General features: G+C 46.5%; 1 protein-coding gene across 50 annotated transcripts in view; it reads left to right on the plus strand.

Moving 5' to 3' along the window:
- Positions 1–16,680, plus strand: part of CACNA1C (calcium voltage-gated channel subunit alpha1 C) — a 752,159-nt gene that overhangs the window by 152,771 nt on the left and 582,708 nt on the right. For all 50 annotated transcript variants that reach the window (XM_058744174.1, XM_058744178.1, XM_058744176.1 and 47 more), the window contains exon 3: positions 2,765–2,870. In XM_058744174.1, the coding sequence (XP_058600157.1) occupies positions 2,765–2,870 (106 nt within the window). The remainder of the gene's footprint in view (positions 1–2,764; positions 2,871–16,680) is intronic.

Genomic DNA, 16,680 nt, shown 5'->3' on the forward strand with positions numbered 1-16,680 from the left:
TGTAATGAAAATGTCTGATGTGTTGTCCATGGAAACTGGTCAGAAAGCCCCACGAGGCCTGAGTCTGGGATTCATGAAAAGACCCTTGACTGGGTCAGCAGCAGTGTTAACAAGGCAGTTACCTGGTGTGCCACCTGTGGACCCAGCCACCTCACTGCACCCCCACGCTGGGCAGAAGGGTGCTGCAGCCACACCACCTGGGTGACTGTGCCCTCCTCGCTGCAGGAAAGGAAGTGGGCCCAGCCTCAGCAGTGCTAGTTGGGTAGCATTCTTAGATTGCCTTGGAAGGGTAACTGGACAGGTAAAGAGATGGTCTGGTGTATTAGCTAGTCAGTGTTCCTTGAAAGAGTGGAATCTGATGCTGTCATTAAGAAGGGAAGACAGTTTTAAAACGGGTCTGGCTGCCACAGGGTGATATAGTACGCCTCCAGGTCTCAACCTGGGTTCTCCACTCTGCAGCTGATGGCTTTTCTTATCTGCCTGATTGGTTTCTTTACACATTATCTTCTCTAGAAGTAGCAGAGACTTTTAGCATAAGATGATGGATGGATAGCCTGGATTGGCAGAGGATGTAGAACTGATAGTGTAAGAGGCGCCCCAAGCTTAGCCATCACCCACTTTGGTGGAAGGAACAAGTTGACATTGAGGATTGGATGCATGAGGTCTGGCTCAGCTGAACTGATGTGCTATCACCCTGGTGGGAGGAGCACAAGGGACCAGATGATGGGAATGAAACTGAGCAGCCCCTAGGTCGAATGTCACTTTCCTAAGCAGATGGGGAAAGGGCTAGAAGGGAAGAGGTTTTGTGATAGGAGGAATAAAGTGCTAACTCCCTAAAAATGCTTTAGGGTAACTTTAGGATATATCAGCATAGAGTAGTCCTTACAAACTCAGACTTTTGAACCAGACTTCCTATGTTTGAATCCCATTCTGCCACAGGCTATGTGATGTTGGGCAAGTTAACATCTCACCTTTCTGTGCCCCACTGTCCTCATTTGGAAATAGGGATGACAATTTTATACTCAATCACTCAGGGTGTTTGTATGGAGCAGTTAGAAAAGAGCCTGGCACAGAGTACGCTCTCAGATGTTAGCTACTGTCCTTCCTGTTGCCATCACTGTCATCATTGGCATCACCACTGTTATCACTAGTTCCTTGGCCAACTCAAGGGGCAGCACATATTGGAAAAGATAGTCAGTAGGTCTGTTTCTGGACCTGGCTCTGCTATTTGTCAGCTTGGAATCTGGGAGAGGTTGTTTTACTTTCTGTACCTGTCAGTCTGGGAGGTTAGGCAGGTCTGCCGCCTACCATCTTGTGGATATCAAGGCACACATAGAAAATGGCAGCCTTCATGAGGTATGCTGGGTAAATGGACCCTCAGCTATGCCCATAGGGCTGAGGGGGATCAATAACTAGCACAGCAGCTAAAGCCTTGACTAAGATGCTTTCCAGGCCCAGAATTGCCCTGTTAACACAGGTCAGAGGCCATTCAAGGTAGGAGAATGAACCCTGGACTCTGTAGTCAGGGAATCTGGGTTCTAGTCCTGACTGGGAAGTACCTGCTGTGAAGTCTTGAGAAAGTTTCTCAGGCCTTCTGGGCCTCAGAGGTTTGGACTAGATAATCTCTAAGGTCTTTCTCCGTGCTTTGATTTATTAACTTTGTGAGTACAGGTTTCCCTGGGAGAGGAAGTTGGTCCCTTCTTCCAGGATTCCCATCCTCTTTCCCTTCCTCTTCCTGTTAGGTCCCATGGGCAAGCCTGGAAACCTGGCAGTGTTATGGGGGTGGGGGGAGATGGGGCTGGAAGAGCATAAACTGGCCTTCCTCTGAAGTTTCCCCTTTCTGGCCTTCATTTGTGGGTGCAGGGTAGAAGGACCCTTATCATATTAGGTCATTTTTTTCTTGAGAATGTGTTCTTTCTGGAATTTTGATAAAGAAATCTGGTACAAGAACTTCACCGAGTGCACTGCCATTGGTGAGTGAACCAGCTTGTCCCTCTAGATCCCAGCACGCGCCAATGGAAAAGTCATGAAGATCTAGATGTCAGCCTTGCCCACTGAAGGCAAGGCCTCCACAGACTAAAGAGCGGTAAGGTATTCTATGTGGAGCTGTGTCTTGGAGCAAAGATGGCTGTCCTGCCCTAAATGCACAGGATACATGCTGCTGTGCTCTTGAGGGTCCAGAGCCCCCAGCCATCTTCAGGTTCTGTGTGGAAGGTGTCAGAAGATAAAGTAGAAAGGGGAAAAAACACTCTAAACTTCAGATTAAAAGATCTGAATCTCCAAATTTCAATGAAAAATCTTGAAGTCAAGTCTGCCTTAAATCTACTATGTCACCTCTCCCAACCATAGCTTGAGTTCCTGGGTAGCAGCGTGGAAGCCACGGGAAAAGAGGTGTCTAGGGGACAGCCTGTCCCAACTGGAGCAGGCACTGCTCTGTAAAAGCACCCCTGAGCACACATGAGGGAAAAATGAAGTCCAGTGCAATCTAAATAAATAAAAGAAGAAGAAAAAAGTTTTTAGAAATGTGTGTTTACTCTGGCACGCGACTGGCCTCCACTGCTTTTGACATATTAGGAAAAATTTTGGCGGGGACCCATTAGAAGCACTTTAAAAGGCATATGTTTCTTCTCAGAATACAAGGGGCTTGGAATGTATTGTTCAAACAAAATTCTTATGAATCTTTGATTCATTTTAAAATATATATGTGTATGTTTGTTTCACTTATGCCTTCTGTGGCCTTGACTTCCTTAACTCCCTTCCTCAGACCATTTGAAATAATTATTTTACTGACTATTTTTGCCAATTGTGTGGCCTTAGCGATCTATATTCCCTTTCCAGAAGATGACTCCAATGCCACCAATTCCAACCTGGTAAGTCCACCATCCCAAGTCTCTGCTTTTCTCCCTCGGTGCAGGACTGAGCTTGGATCACATGGATTCAAGGTGGAATGTGGGGAGAAGTGACATGTGTGTTTGACATGCACAAAAGTGCTGCCGCGCTCAGATCTCAAGTGCTATTGCTGTCTATTCAAATCAGCACCTGTCTTATCACAGCCTGTTTTCAGAAAAAATATTCCAATTAGGTGGTGGTGAGATGTGTGCTGTGTGTGTGTGTGTGTGTGTGTGTGTGTGTGTGTTGAGGGCTACAAAATGTGCTGCATAAGTTGCACGTGCAGGTGTTTGCAGGCGCAAGCTTTCATCTTGGATCATTTGTTACTTATTTTAAGCGACTGTGTCCCATTGGTAGGGTTTGCTCAGGTGATCTGTAGTATCACTGCACGAGAAGTAATTTCTAGGAAGCTTTTAGGAAAGTTTCCTTTTGCAGCCAAGATGTATTATTTAGTTGAAAGGGTTTTATTTTCTTGGGAAAGGCGGCTTTCCATTTGGATTGTTGGGAGGCCAGTGCTGGCAATTTGGGGTTAGAATTTGTCCATGGAAAAAGCGCAGAGTGTGTTTACTTTTGGCTGAGCGTGAAGTCATTACAGAGGCCTTTGCTCTGTCTGGGCATGGGAGGAAAAGAGCTCTGGAATGCAGTTGGCAAAATCAGGGCACTCCAGGATGCCTCTGCTGCAGGCGGTAGGAAGATCCTGCCTCTCTCCCCCTCCCCCCGCAGAGACACCATAACTTTTCCTGTGATTCCCACCAAGTGCATCTTTTCCCCTCATCAGCACCTTCCTCTAATTAGCGAGATTGGGCTGTCTGATGAGATCGTTTTGAAAAGAAGCAGGAGGGTTACAGAATTCTCCTTTCTGTTGTTGCTGGCTGCTGATGGTATCATGGGTGTAATTCTTTTGCTTTTTAACCTTTGACATTTTCTTTGGCCCCTTCAGCAAATAGATCTGATGCACATTTGAAACTTCTCCCCTGTTTTCCCCAGTTCTGACGATTGGCCCCAGCTCCATATTGGGTAAGATGTTATGGTGTGAGCCGGGCTGCTGCGTCTTATGGCTTGGCTTGGGCTACGTGTTGGGGACAGGTTCCCTAGCTGGCCAGTGAGCTCCGAGTGATGACATGGCCAGAGTCAGCAGGCAGGCAGAGCATTAGCAGTCCATGCAGCCTTCTGAGGTGTGACCTTGTCTCTTAACAGGCAAGAAATCTTTACTGTGTCAGAATAAATACAAGCAGGAGTGTCTCCCAAACGGCCCTTGGAAAAGCTGGAGCATCTTCCATCAGTTATACTTGTCTCTGTGTCCACCTCCCTCCCCCCACCACAGCCCTCCCGAAACCCCTGCAGCTTAGCACTTAATCTGCAACTTAAGAAAAAAAAAAGAATCTGTGTCTTATTCTGAAGCCAGTGAAGCTTTGGGTGTACTCTAGGCAAAAGCAGTGGGGAAAGTGGCTAGAGAGTTTGTGTTTATTTTATGCCCCAGCCCCTCCTGTGGAACTCCCTGGGGGGATTAGCAGCACAGAGAGGGAAGCCTGGGCTGGCTGCATGGGAACAGAGGGGCTGGCAGGACAATGAGGGGAGGGGTTGTGTTGGACTTACCCTGGAGCTGGGGTGGAGGTCGCCGAGTGCAGAGACTGCTGGAGGGACAGTGGAGTTTTAAAATCACACCACAGAGTGATGGAGGTGTTCTAAAGTGGGATGGTAGTATGGTTGCACAGCTGTATAACTGTACTAAAAATCATTGAGTCATATATTTAACAATGGGTGATTTTTATGGTATGTAAATTATACCTCAATAAAGCTGTTTTTATAAAAAAGAATAATACCAGCATGGAAACCCAGGCCTTTCAATGCCTCCCAACATCAGCTGCTTGTTGCTCTTTTATACCTTGCAAATGAAGGGGAGGTTAGATAGGTGGAGGGAAAGGGGTGATGGGGACAGCCAGTGAAATTTGTCAGTGACATTACACTAGGAGTTTGGGCAGGGGGGTTGCAGACCAAAGTGTGAAGGGTTGAAAAGGGGCTTCTACGTGCTAGATCAATTCCCACCTCTTTCAAGCCATGGCTTGGGCAGTGACTTACCAAATGAAGGAAGCATGATAGCATTTCCTTTATCCCAAATACAAACACACACAGATAGACACATAGATACACACACAAACACACAGAGACATGCACAGATAGACACAGACACGCACATGGACACAGACACACATACAGAGACATATACATACATAGACACACACAGACATACACACAGATGTAGACACAGACATATGTGCAGGTATATTACACAGACATGTGGACACATACACAGACATACACACACACAGACATACACACAGATGCACACAGTAGACATACACATAGACATATACCCACAGATACACACAAACACATACATGCACATATACATACACAGACCCATAAACACATAGACACACACACATGCACACACTTCTCTAATTCGGCTCCATTCCTGAACTTATATATATGTATGTGTATGTGTGTGTGTGTGTGTGTATATATATAATTTTTTAATTTTAATTTTTTTTTAGCAAGAGCCTGCATTTGCCACTTCTGCCAGTTTGCTTTTGCTCTTTCTTCAGCTCCATGCTCTCTGTCTCCCATCTCTATCTCTGGAAAGTAAAAGATATGGATCTCAGTTGGCAAACTCAGGAGGGAAAGAAATGCAATTTGTTTTTGCTTTCCTATAACTGAACATCCTGTCTGATTTGTGACTCCATTTGGCCTGTGGCATAAAGCTCATTCCTGTAAGTGCTCTCAGCCCCTTCCCTGTAGTTGTAGCTTAGGGCCACTGCATTATGGAGCCAAGGGGACACACTGCTCTTGTGTGGTCAGTCCACACCATTGAAGAGGCCTTGTCCCTCTTGGAAGGGCCTTGGTCTTTGATCCCTGCAGGCGGTGTGGTCCCTTATTCTCCAGCATGGAGTCTCTTGATCTGTAGCTCTGGATCTCTTGTGGCCGCGCTGGGGCTGCAGGATGGGGACACAGTGAAGATTTCAAGGCCTTTTCAAGGACACACCCCAGGGCCTCACTTATTTTTGTTTCCTTGCTGATACTTCCAGGTTTGCCATCTTGGGGTCTTTGTTTGGGGCAAGGTTTCCCAGCAGATGCCTCCTGTAGTCTTCTATATGGTTCTCAGTGCCCTGACCTATACTCTTTGAACTCTGAAGCCATGGTATGACTCCTGTTCCCTGCATTCCACTGTGTCATACCTTCCCTGGGAGAGTGCAGACCATCAACTTAATGGGAGGAGTGCACGACGGCCAAGGGGTATTAGAAAACCCTTAAAATAAACAACCAAGCCAAACCCACACTGGCTTGTAGACCAGGCTATTATTCTGCTCCCTGGATGTAATGCATATGAGTGTTGTGATGTTGTGATTTGGGCCCTCTTCTTCCCCTTTCCCTCCACAGCATCTTATGTTGTGAGGTGCCCCTTTGCAAAACTCTTTTGTCCCTTGGCTTTGGGACATAGTTACTATCAAGTCCCCTCCTATGTCTTACTTTTGTTTTCCTGCTTCTAGCTTCTTGTCTTCTATGGGGACTTTTACCGGTCTGTGTTCTGGCCTCTCTTATTTCCTCTTTTTGTGCTCTCCCTTTGGTGAGCCCGGCTACTTCCACAATTTCATGTTCCCTGTCTAGCTGTTTTATGCTGTTCCTAGACTTATGTATCCAGCTCTCAGCTCTTTTCTAAAGCCCGGGCTAGGATTTCCTACATTAGAGAGGCCCATAGACCAGTGCAGTGATTCCTGAAACTGGCTTGATTATTACAAACACCTGGAGAGCTTAAACTGAAAGATTCCAGTGCTTTGGTAGATCTGATTCAGATTGAGTAGTTCTGGGGCATGGTCTGGGAATATGCATTTGGAAAATCCCTCATGGGCAGGATTGGGGAGCTAATGATCAGTCAGATTTGGGGGCTACTGGCTTTTTGGATGGAGTAAACTTTGAGTTGGCCTGATATGGGTTCATGTCTTGGCCTTACCACTTTGTATCTTAATCTGGATCTTAATGTGGAGTTGTTTATTTTAGTCTTTCTGAACCTTAGTTCCCTAGCCTGTAAAATGCAAGTAATGCTCCCTTGCGGGGTTGTGGGGAAGAATAAGGCCGACGGTGATCATGAAATGCCCAGTATGGTCTTGGCACACAGTGACATGTGCCAGGATGTCTTGCAGACACTTCAGACAAACAAGTCCAGATAGGATTTATCCTCGCTCTCATCACACAACCGGTCTCAAAAAAGAAAACAAAAGAAACCATGCAGGAATGTTGCTCCTGACCTTTGCTCTTAGCCTGGTCACTGGCTCTGCGGACTGACCTTGGTGTCACACAGAGTCATCCTGAACACCTTCTTCCCCTCACTGTGTTCATCTGAGCAGACTTCCAGAAATGGAGTTTCTATTGACAATATCTCCAATTTAGCTTCCTTTCTATTTTCGAAGTAATTTGTGTAAACTTCCTGTGACTTTGTTTCTTTGTCTGTAAAGTGGGAAGAGCATAATCACAGTATCTACCTTGTGAATTGCTGTGAGGATTAATGAGACAAGACGGGTAAGGTTCTTAGAAGAGTGCCATAGTGAGGGCTCTATGCTGGGCAGTGGTGGTGTTGTTACCCTCATGCCATTGTCAGCATTCCAGCCTGGGCCATTGTGGCCTTTTGCCTAGACTATTGCAATAGCCTTTTGCCTTGTATTCTACCTCCAGAACCTCCTTCTATGGGTCCATCTTATGCTCCTTCAGTCATTTGACAAACATCCATGCCCAGAGCCAGGCACAGTGTTTGGGATATTTCAAGACGCAGACAGGAAAGATAAACATGTACAGATGTTTGCAAATCGTGAAAGGTCTTATAGGGGCTCAAAGTGTCAGGGAGGAAGCACTGATTTGTTTTGCTATTGGGAAAAGAAGAGGGAAGGCTTCACATGGGAGGACATATTTGAGTTGCCTCTCCCAATAAGAGGTGATTTCCAGGCCAAAAGAGGCAGTTTATGTGCTGCCAAAGCGAGCACCAAAAGAGGCATTTCAGACTGAGGTGTACACATGTGCAAAGGCCCTGTGGCTGTGCCCTTTATAACTAGAGTTTCAAGTGAATGAGAAGAGCCAGGAGGCGGGGGGGTGGGGGGCTTCCTGGCCCATGCCAGCAGTTGAACTTAACTGCAGGTGATGGGAAGATCCTGAAGATTTTAAAAGCAGCAGAGGACTGGGTCTGGGAGTCTTTTTGAGAAAGTGTGCTTTCTTTTTTTCTTTTTGAGAAAGTGTAAGGAAAATGGCTTGGATAGAGACTTCACTATTTGTAAAGAAAAAAAGAAACTGCAGAAGTCCAGATGATAGTGACAATAGGGATAGAAAGGAGGGTGGTCGATTTAGGAGGTAAGCCTCCCCAGACTTGTGACCAATTGGATATTGTAGATGAAGCAGAGAGCAGAGTCCTGGGATGGTGATGTGCCTTTAGCCAGGAGGACTACACATTGAAGGGGAAGGGACTGAGGGATGCAGTCTGAGCTTTGTTAAGTGAGAAGCTCATGGAACACACACATGGAGATGTCCAACAGGCAGTAGATACTGGTTAGAGGCTCAGGAGGCAGTTGGGGCTGAAGAGGGAGGAGTGAGGGCATAGATGGTAGGAGAAGACACGGGCCTGATTTGGAGCATTGCAGGCTGGACCCTGGACTCCCAGGCTGCAGCCATGAGGTGGACAGAGGGAGGGGAGCCCCAGAAGGTATGACAAAGATTTGGCCTGTGAGGTAGGAGGGAAACCAGAGAGAGTAGAGTTATAGAAGCAAAGGTCAGAAAGTTTACATAGAAGAGAGACTGGTTGCTGGCTCAGGCTTGTCTTTCTGGCAGTCCAGGAATCCCAGGAGGACTGGCCTGCTTTGCGGGGGAAGCTGAGCTCAATGCCCAGCATAAGAGGAGAGGACGTAGGCTGGCATCTGTAGTCTCCCCCAGGCCCTGAGATAGTAGGTGCATAATGACTGTTTATTGAGCTTCAGTGTCGTGCCAGAACGTGGTCCCTCAATCACGTAGGTTCCCCTAAGATGAAGCTCGAGAATTCCCCCAGTACTTTCATGGTGTGGTCCTATATTTTAAATAAGGAGCTGCTATTTCAGAGTCCTGCTCTGAGAAAAGCAAAGGAGGGATAATGGCAACAGCAGTGGTTTTCGGACCTTGGTGGGTGAGGATCCTATGGAGAACTGGTTAGCATGCAGACTCCCAGGCCCTGCCCCAGAGACTCCCATTCCATGTCTGGAGTGGGCCCCAGAGTCTTGTCCACGGTCATCCCCCCTCCTCTGTGAGCTGGTGTGGGGGACTGGGGACTGGCCTCTGAGCTTGTCATCATAGGGTGGACCCTCCTGAAGCTCGCCCTCCTGACAGCCCTCTCTGGGACACGTTGGCTGCTGAGAGGTTTCCCACTCTGTTGGGTTCAAGAACAGACTGTTTAACGAAGCACGCTGGTGCTGTCACAGAATTAGCAGAGTCTTCCTTTCACACACCCTGGCAGGCTCACATCTGCGCTTATGGTTTTCCCTTCCATACATCCTCCGTCATCCTCTCCTTTCTCCTGTCTCCTTAATATAACCCCCACTTATTTTTCTAGCACTTTGCTTTCTTCTCCTTCCGAGAGATGAAAAGTATTCCGGTATAGAATTTTTTTTGGCTCTTTCTCTCATCATTTAAAGAAAAGTCTGTTTTATGCTCCACCTAACACATACTTTTGCACCCAAATCCATCATCTTTGTTATCTTTTCCTCATGTTAGTAAAGGATAATGAAACCGAACTGGCCCATGACACGACATTTCTCTCTGTGTTGTTCACAGTATTGTTACTGGCAATGCCACCTGCTATGCAGTACATCATTTATAATAAAGCAGCTGTAAACCTGTTCCACCAATAGCCGTTACCCAGTAGGTGTATTGTAGGGTGTCTGTTGAATAACCTCAGCGAGTGGGGTGAACTCATTGTGTGTGGAAAACTCCCAGTTCTCTCAAACCCTGAAGTCCACAAAGATTTGGCTTGGGTTGAAATATTAAGAAAATATATTTGGCTTTGACCTTGTGCAAAGAACAGTGCTGTGTACTTTCTGGAGCAAGAGCCAGGCTCTCTGCGGAGGTGGAGAGGCCAGAAAAGGAGTTGTTTTGGGGCTGGGCTTGCCATCTCCATTGCAGACTTGAGTGAGCTCAGGGGGATGGGTTTGTGAGAGGTACTTGAGCCACATTAGGAAAAAGGTTGGAATGTCAGATTTCCTCACTTCCTGCTGTAAAGTTGGGACAATGATGAGAGTTGGCGTCATAGGCTGGCCGCGAGGGTTAAATGAGTTAATGTATGAGAAGTGCTTAGAACAATGCCTTGGCACAGCAAATGGGTGTTGTCCTTTAGAACTCAAAACCAGAGGCTGAAAGCCATCCCCTCCATCTGGTTCCTTGGGGTAAGTCAGGATCAGTGGCACTTCAGGCTAGCTTTTGTTTCAGAAGGGCGAGAGAGGACACCCAAAAGCCCTCGTTTCTAGCAATTCTAATCTGGCAAGATGGACGTGTGTCTGCACATGCCTCAGCCTCATCGTCTACTGCACAGGGAGGAGAGTGGAGATGCATTAATGGTGAAAGACAAGCCCTGAAGGGAGAGCCCTGGGTGGCCTGTGGGGGACCCTATCCCCCACCCCCACAGGTGTCTTGTGCCTGGAACAACCCTGTGTCTGTCTCTTCCCAGTCATAGCTTCGGGAGCCGGGGTGTGCCTGGGCACTGTAGAGTGGAGGTTTCCACAATCCCCAGGCAGGCTGGGCTGAAGGCACTCTGCAGGGTCTTGCATTTAGGCCACAGGTTCTGAGATGAGTCCGGGACCTGCCCACCAGGCTCTCCGAGACCTGGGTGGCCCCAAGTCAGAGCTTCTATTTGAGAAGTGAATAAAAATGCCAGTTCAGGGGGCCCCTAATCTCTCTGCAGTGAGCTGTGATTTCTTGAATCATCAGGTTTGTCTAAGAGTGAGACTTTCATGCTTCAATAAAATGCAATTTGTTATTGCTACCTTGTATGTGTCATCTTAATGCCCCAGACTTACACACTTTGCAGAAATACTGGGGTTGTAAAATACACCAATAGATAATTGCAGGTAATAAGCCACATAGCTTCTGCATCGTATGTGAATTGTCTCTGTGCTGTGTGGTGAGAGGGAGCAGGGTTGGGGAGAGGCAGCAGTGTATAGTCTGTCTTTGGATGAGAGAATGAGCACGATACTGTGCTTCCTCTGAGGCGCTCATTGATTTGGTCAGGGTGGGACCTGGGCATGGGTATGTCTTAAAAGCTATTCTGGAGCCAGGGTTGCAGGAATTGACCTGGGAAGAGAGATCTGAACTGCATGGCCTTAGGTCAGCCACTTAACCTTCCTATTTGTGTCTCTTCCAGCGAGTGGGAGTAATAAAACCTGCTTAGTCATAATAATCGCCCTTATTGAGTGATCACCAGGTGCCAATGCTTTGCAAACACTATTCCTAATCCCCACAGCAATAAATTATAATATCTATTTACTTCTTTACTTGAGGGTAGAGAATTTTTCCCTTTTGTTTGCTGCTCTATCCCCAGCGCCTTGCGTGGTAACTGGCATATGTCAGGCTCTTGATAAATATTTGTCGAGTGAATGAATGAACCCTGCCAGGTAGTATCCCTTTATTTCAGATGAGGAAATAGTATCTCAGAGAAATAAATGACTTGGTGAGTGAGTGGCAGAGTTGTAATTTGAACTCAGGACTGTATGAGAGCATTGCCTGGGCTCTTTGCTCTGTTCTCTGGAGTGTGTAGGGTTGCTGTGAGCATAGAATGAAGTAGGTGTGAAAATGTTTCAAATATTAAGCACTCTCTGGCAGTATTAACAGGTATTTAAAAAAACAAACTTGGTTCTGTTGCAGAATAAATTTGGTAAATGCTGAGAGAACTGAAGTTAAATTAATTTGTTGTGAGACTTCTTGGAGTCCTTAACATGATAACAAGTCACTATTTAGTGCTTTGAGTATTTTAATGCATTTAAGAATCTTAAAAACCCTAGTTATTATCCCATTTTACCGATGAGGACACAAGCTCTGAGAATGGAAATAATTTGTGCCTTGAAGCGTAGCTGCGAAGTGAACACTGTCTTGTAGACAGTTGTGTAGACACAGGCAGTTACCTGTGTGTGTGTTCTTAACCATTGTGCTACAGCAGCCTCCCTGTGAGTTAAGGTGCCTCTAGGCTCCCTGGACTTTCCCAAACCATCTCAAACTACAGACAGTTTGAGGAGTGGTATTCCTTGGAACACACCATGGTGAATGCTGTACTCAAGTAACTCAGTGGTTTAAAACCACATGCAGGAGAAAACCCTCACCCCAAGGATGGATGCTGTTGGGAGAAAGGACAGAGCAGGGAGCAGGATGGGGCACACTGCAAGGCCAGTGCAGCAAAGGAGGCCAGCAAAGCCCACCTCGTGGCCGGGTCAGGGACTTGGCATTTCCAATGGGATGGCAAGTTCCCTGATAGAGTTGTGCTTACTTTGTCTTAAACCCTCGGGTGCCTGGGGCAATTGTTTGACTCAGTGTTTCCTCACTAAATATTTCAGAGGAGAAAGCATTGTCTGCTCTGCATTTGCCAGAGAATGGGGTGAGAGGAGATGATGCTTTGAAGTCTAAGCATGGTGACACCTCTTGCTCCATTTTTATCCATCTGTATTCATTTTGGGGGGAAAATGTTTCACACGGATTCACACTCTGGGTAGTGGAACCCCTTTCATGTATCAAACTCCTTTTAACGTAAGTATATTAGAAGAAAGTCTTTCTGGAATATAAAATACAAATCCCTGGATCTTTAAAAGAAAATTCTCAAAATACTCCCATCCTTTTTCTGGGACTGTACAGTCACTGGAAACTTCAATTATTAAAACTTCTGTAATACCATAAAACCATTGAGAGAGTGAAGGAAACTCCAAATGACTCCAGAACACTGTGACCTGAGAGGGTCTTTGGGCATCATTTTCATACACCGTCCCTGTTGGGGTGTCTCTTGCCCCCATACCAGCCCTTTCAGTGTGCTGTTCCCTCTCTCCTGGGAGTGTGGAAACTGGATAACCACATCCATTATAGTTATGTACAAAGTAAGAGTAAATAGACTCTGATTTAGGAATGCATTAGCTTTAATTTGTGGATTTTATACAATTGATTTTGGCTTCTCAGAAGCCTTTTTTCCTCTTTATTCCCTTTGTTCTTACTGATTTCTGTATGATTGAAGTTGTTGGATTAGTGCCTTTCAACTAATAAGAATAATAATTGCACCATCCACACTCATGTAGCCACACTTCCATCGCTGCCACTGCTGTTATGTATGTTACAGTGTTAACTCATTTAGTCCTCTCAATAACTCCATGAGACCTCTATTATTATGATTATAATCATTCCATTTTAAAGATCAGGGAAATGAGACACAGAGAAATGAACTAGCTTGCCCCAGGAGTGTGGATCCTTAATCAATACCCTTAACTGCTGTGCCCTTTGGCTTCCCTAAGGTGGATAAGGGAGAGGTGTTTTGCCCATAATATGCTCCTTTTAATTACTGGGGGCTCAACTAGAACACCTATAACATATGTGATGGTCTTTTATTTTAAATGTTTATTTATTTATTTTGAGAGAGAGAAAGAGAAAGCAAGCAGAGGAGGTAAAGAGAGAGAGAGAGAGAGAGAGAGAGAGAGAGAGAGAGAATCCCAAGCAGGCTCTGTGCTGCACAGAGCCTGATGCGGGGCTTAAACCCACAGACAGTGAGATCATGACCTGAGCCGAAACCAAGAGTCAGATGCCTAACCGATTGAGCCACCCAGGTGCTCCTATATGATGATCTCTTTACCAAGGGTTGTCAGAGGAGGAGGGACAATGAATGTAGGGAATAAGCGCCTCAGGCTGTATGTGTTTGTGAAAGTCTTAAGGGCATGGCACCCCTGGTCGGTGCCATTTGGTAAGTGTGGGAGGTGGGTGAGAAGAAACTCATTTGTGTCCATTGCTGCCTGAGCAAAAGACTGGCTATGAGACCCGAATTCTTTCAAGGATCCCTGAGTCACATTAGCTGAGACCTTTAACCAAGTTAAAGTTAGCCTCCTCCTAAATAGATGAGAACCTCAGGTTGGAGCGGAGGACCCAGAATCAGCCTGACTTCCTGACCACAAGCTTAAAACCTGAATGAGCCTTCTTGGGGACCGAGTCAGTCCCTTGAGCAGTCTTGGGGACTGTTTGGGGAAGCGTTCTAGAGAGCTAGAAGGGCCTGCATTTGAATGAGGAGCTCTGTTGGGACCCTGGTCAGTATAGTCTAGTGGCTGGGCCAGCAGAATCAGATGTAGGGGACCTCAAGGGCACCCAACCTCAGATGAGAGCCACATCCCCTTTCATGGGTGTGGCTTTGTGGGATACACCTGAACACTCCAGGCCCCTTGGGATATGGGTAAACATAAAGCCACAGCCTAAACCCGGTAGTGTGATGACGGTGAGAGAGCCCCAAGTTTGGAGTCACCGACCTGGGGTCTACCTCCCATTTGGCCTCCAACTAGTGGCATGGCCTTATAACTTTATTTCCCTGGCCTTTAGATTTCTTGGTAGTGACATAGGTAATAGCTTGTACCTCACAGATTCACAGAAGATTCAAATGAGAGGATGTATATAAATGCTCTGTAAAATGCAAAGTGCCATATAAACATAGCTGCATTATCACAGTAACTATTGTTATTAAAACTAGTCCGATATAGTCGGTCTCTGATACATTTACTCCCTTTTTTCTGGTATGTTCCTCTGTGAACCTTTTCCTTTAGCCTCCTCTCAAGATAACTTAGAGATGCAAAAGAACTAAAAGCCAAGTTCCAAATTTAGTTCCTGACCTTTCCAAGATGGATGGTGAGCGGTGTGACCATAACCTGTTTGTGCTGAGTGCAGCTGGGCTGTTGGAGCCTGGGAAAGCCAAGCTAGGGGACAGCCGTCATATCCTTGACTGGGCTGGGGCCTGGAACCCCTCACCCTACATGTAGGGAGCCCCTTGCTGGGGAGCTCACTGGGTGCTCATTGTGTTTGCTCTTTGGGGCTAGTTTAACTTGGGCATAGGTGAGTGTGTCAGGAGAGTAGTTCCTTCAGCACCATCCTACAACTTGTAAAGCCTTCCAAAATACAGGGCAGAGATAACAGGAGAACACTGGAGTTTCTGTGCTCCAGGACACATCATCAACAATATGGCCTGGGAAGCGTTCTCTCTCTAGTGCCTTCAAGTCCTTAGGGACTGGGTCAGACATCGAGAATAAGGACAGATGTCCAGGAGGGGACCTCGTGAGCTGAATCGGGTCTTCTGCAGATTGGACCACAGTGCTGTGGGATTTGTGGTCAGGTTAGGTCTTCACAGGCTCAGAGAGCACAGACCTCAGAGCCACCTGTGCTTGTGGGTGGATTCTGGTTGTGCAGCAAGGGCAGTGGCTAGTCTGCTTGAGAGCTGGGCTATGGTCACAGGTCAAATGCAGTTGGGTTTGAGTTGTGGCAGCTGGCAGGGTTGGAGAAGAAGTAGATGCCAAAGGGAAAGGCACAGGAACATGTGTCATCTTAGTCTGCAGGCTGCCACAGGCCCACTTTGCTAGCCTACTTGGTGGCTGAATTCTGGGATGACTCCCAGTGCCCTGCAGCCTTGCACAGTCAGTCCTGTCCCCATGATTGTGGGGCTGTCCTGTGATTAGGACAGGAGAGCATGACTGTGGTGGGGCATGCTATCCCACATAGTGGCTTTAAGAAAGGGGCAAAAATGGAAGGACAGAGGTCTAATCTAGTTTGGTGACTGGGCCCTTCCTGATGAAAAGATTCAGAGTACAGGAGGGTTTGATGTGTGGGATATTTTCTGTTGTTGGTTTTCATGAAGGAGGGACCCTGTAGCAAGCATCTGAGCATGACCTCTAGGAGCTGAGAGTGACCTGATCTGATGGCCATCAAAGAATGAAATTCTGCCAACAGTGTGAATGAACTTGCAAGAGGACTCCCCTGTCCGTCACTACCCTGATTTCATCCTGAGCAGAGAACCTGGCCCCTCTGTGTCTAACCAACAGCACTGTGAGCTGTCAAATGCATTTTGTCTCAAGCCACTAAGTTTGTGGTCATTTGTCAGGCAGCAGTAGAAAACCCTCAGTTCCCTCCCACACTTACACCTGGGCATTGCTGGGCTTGAGCTGGTCTCTGCCCCTTCACTGAGGGGCTTCTGCTCACATTGTTGTTCCTCTGCTTTGCCTGGCTAAATGCAGCTGGCCCTTGATGTCTCAGCCCAGATACCTCCACTTTATGTACTTGTTCCTCTGGCTGACTATTATGTATCCTCAAGGCTCCGATTGGAAGTCACTTTTTGTAGGAAGCTTTCTCTTCTCTTTCACAGCTCCATAAGATTTTCTAGATTCAGTAGCCTTATGCATGGTTTTGCTTTCTGCGGTTTCAGTTACCTACCACAGTCAACCAAGGTCAGGAACAGATGATCCTCCTTCTGATGTAACGTCAGAAGGCCAGCAGTAGCCTAGCACTGTATCGCAATGCCTATGTAATTCATTTCCCTTCATGTCATCACACAGGCATTTTATCATCTCACGTCATCACAAGAAGGGTGAGTACAGCCCAGTAAGATATTTTGAGGCAGAGAGACCACATTCACATAACCTATTACTGTATATTGTAATTGTTCCATTTCATTATTAGTTTTTGTTATTAATTGCTTATTGTGCCTAATTTGTAAATTAAATTTTATCGTAAGTATGT

Source organism: Neofelis nebulosa, chromosome 8, assembly GCF_028018385.1.
Source record: "Neofelis nebulosa isolate mNeoNeb1 chromosome 8, mNeoNeb1.pri, whole genome shotgun sequence".
Classification (NCBI taxonomy): Eukaryota; Metazoa; Chordata; class Mammalia; order Carnivora; family Felidae; genus Neofelis; species Neofelis nebulosa.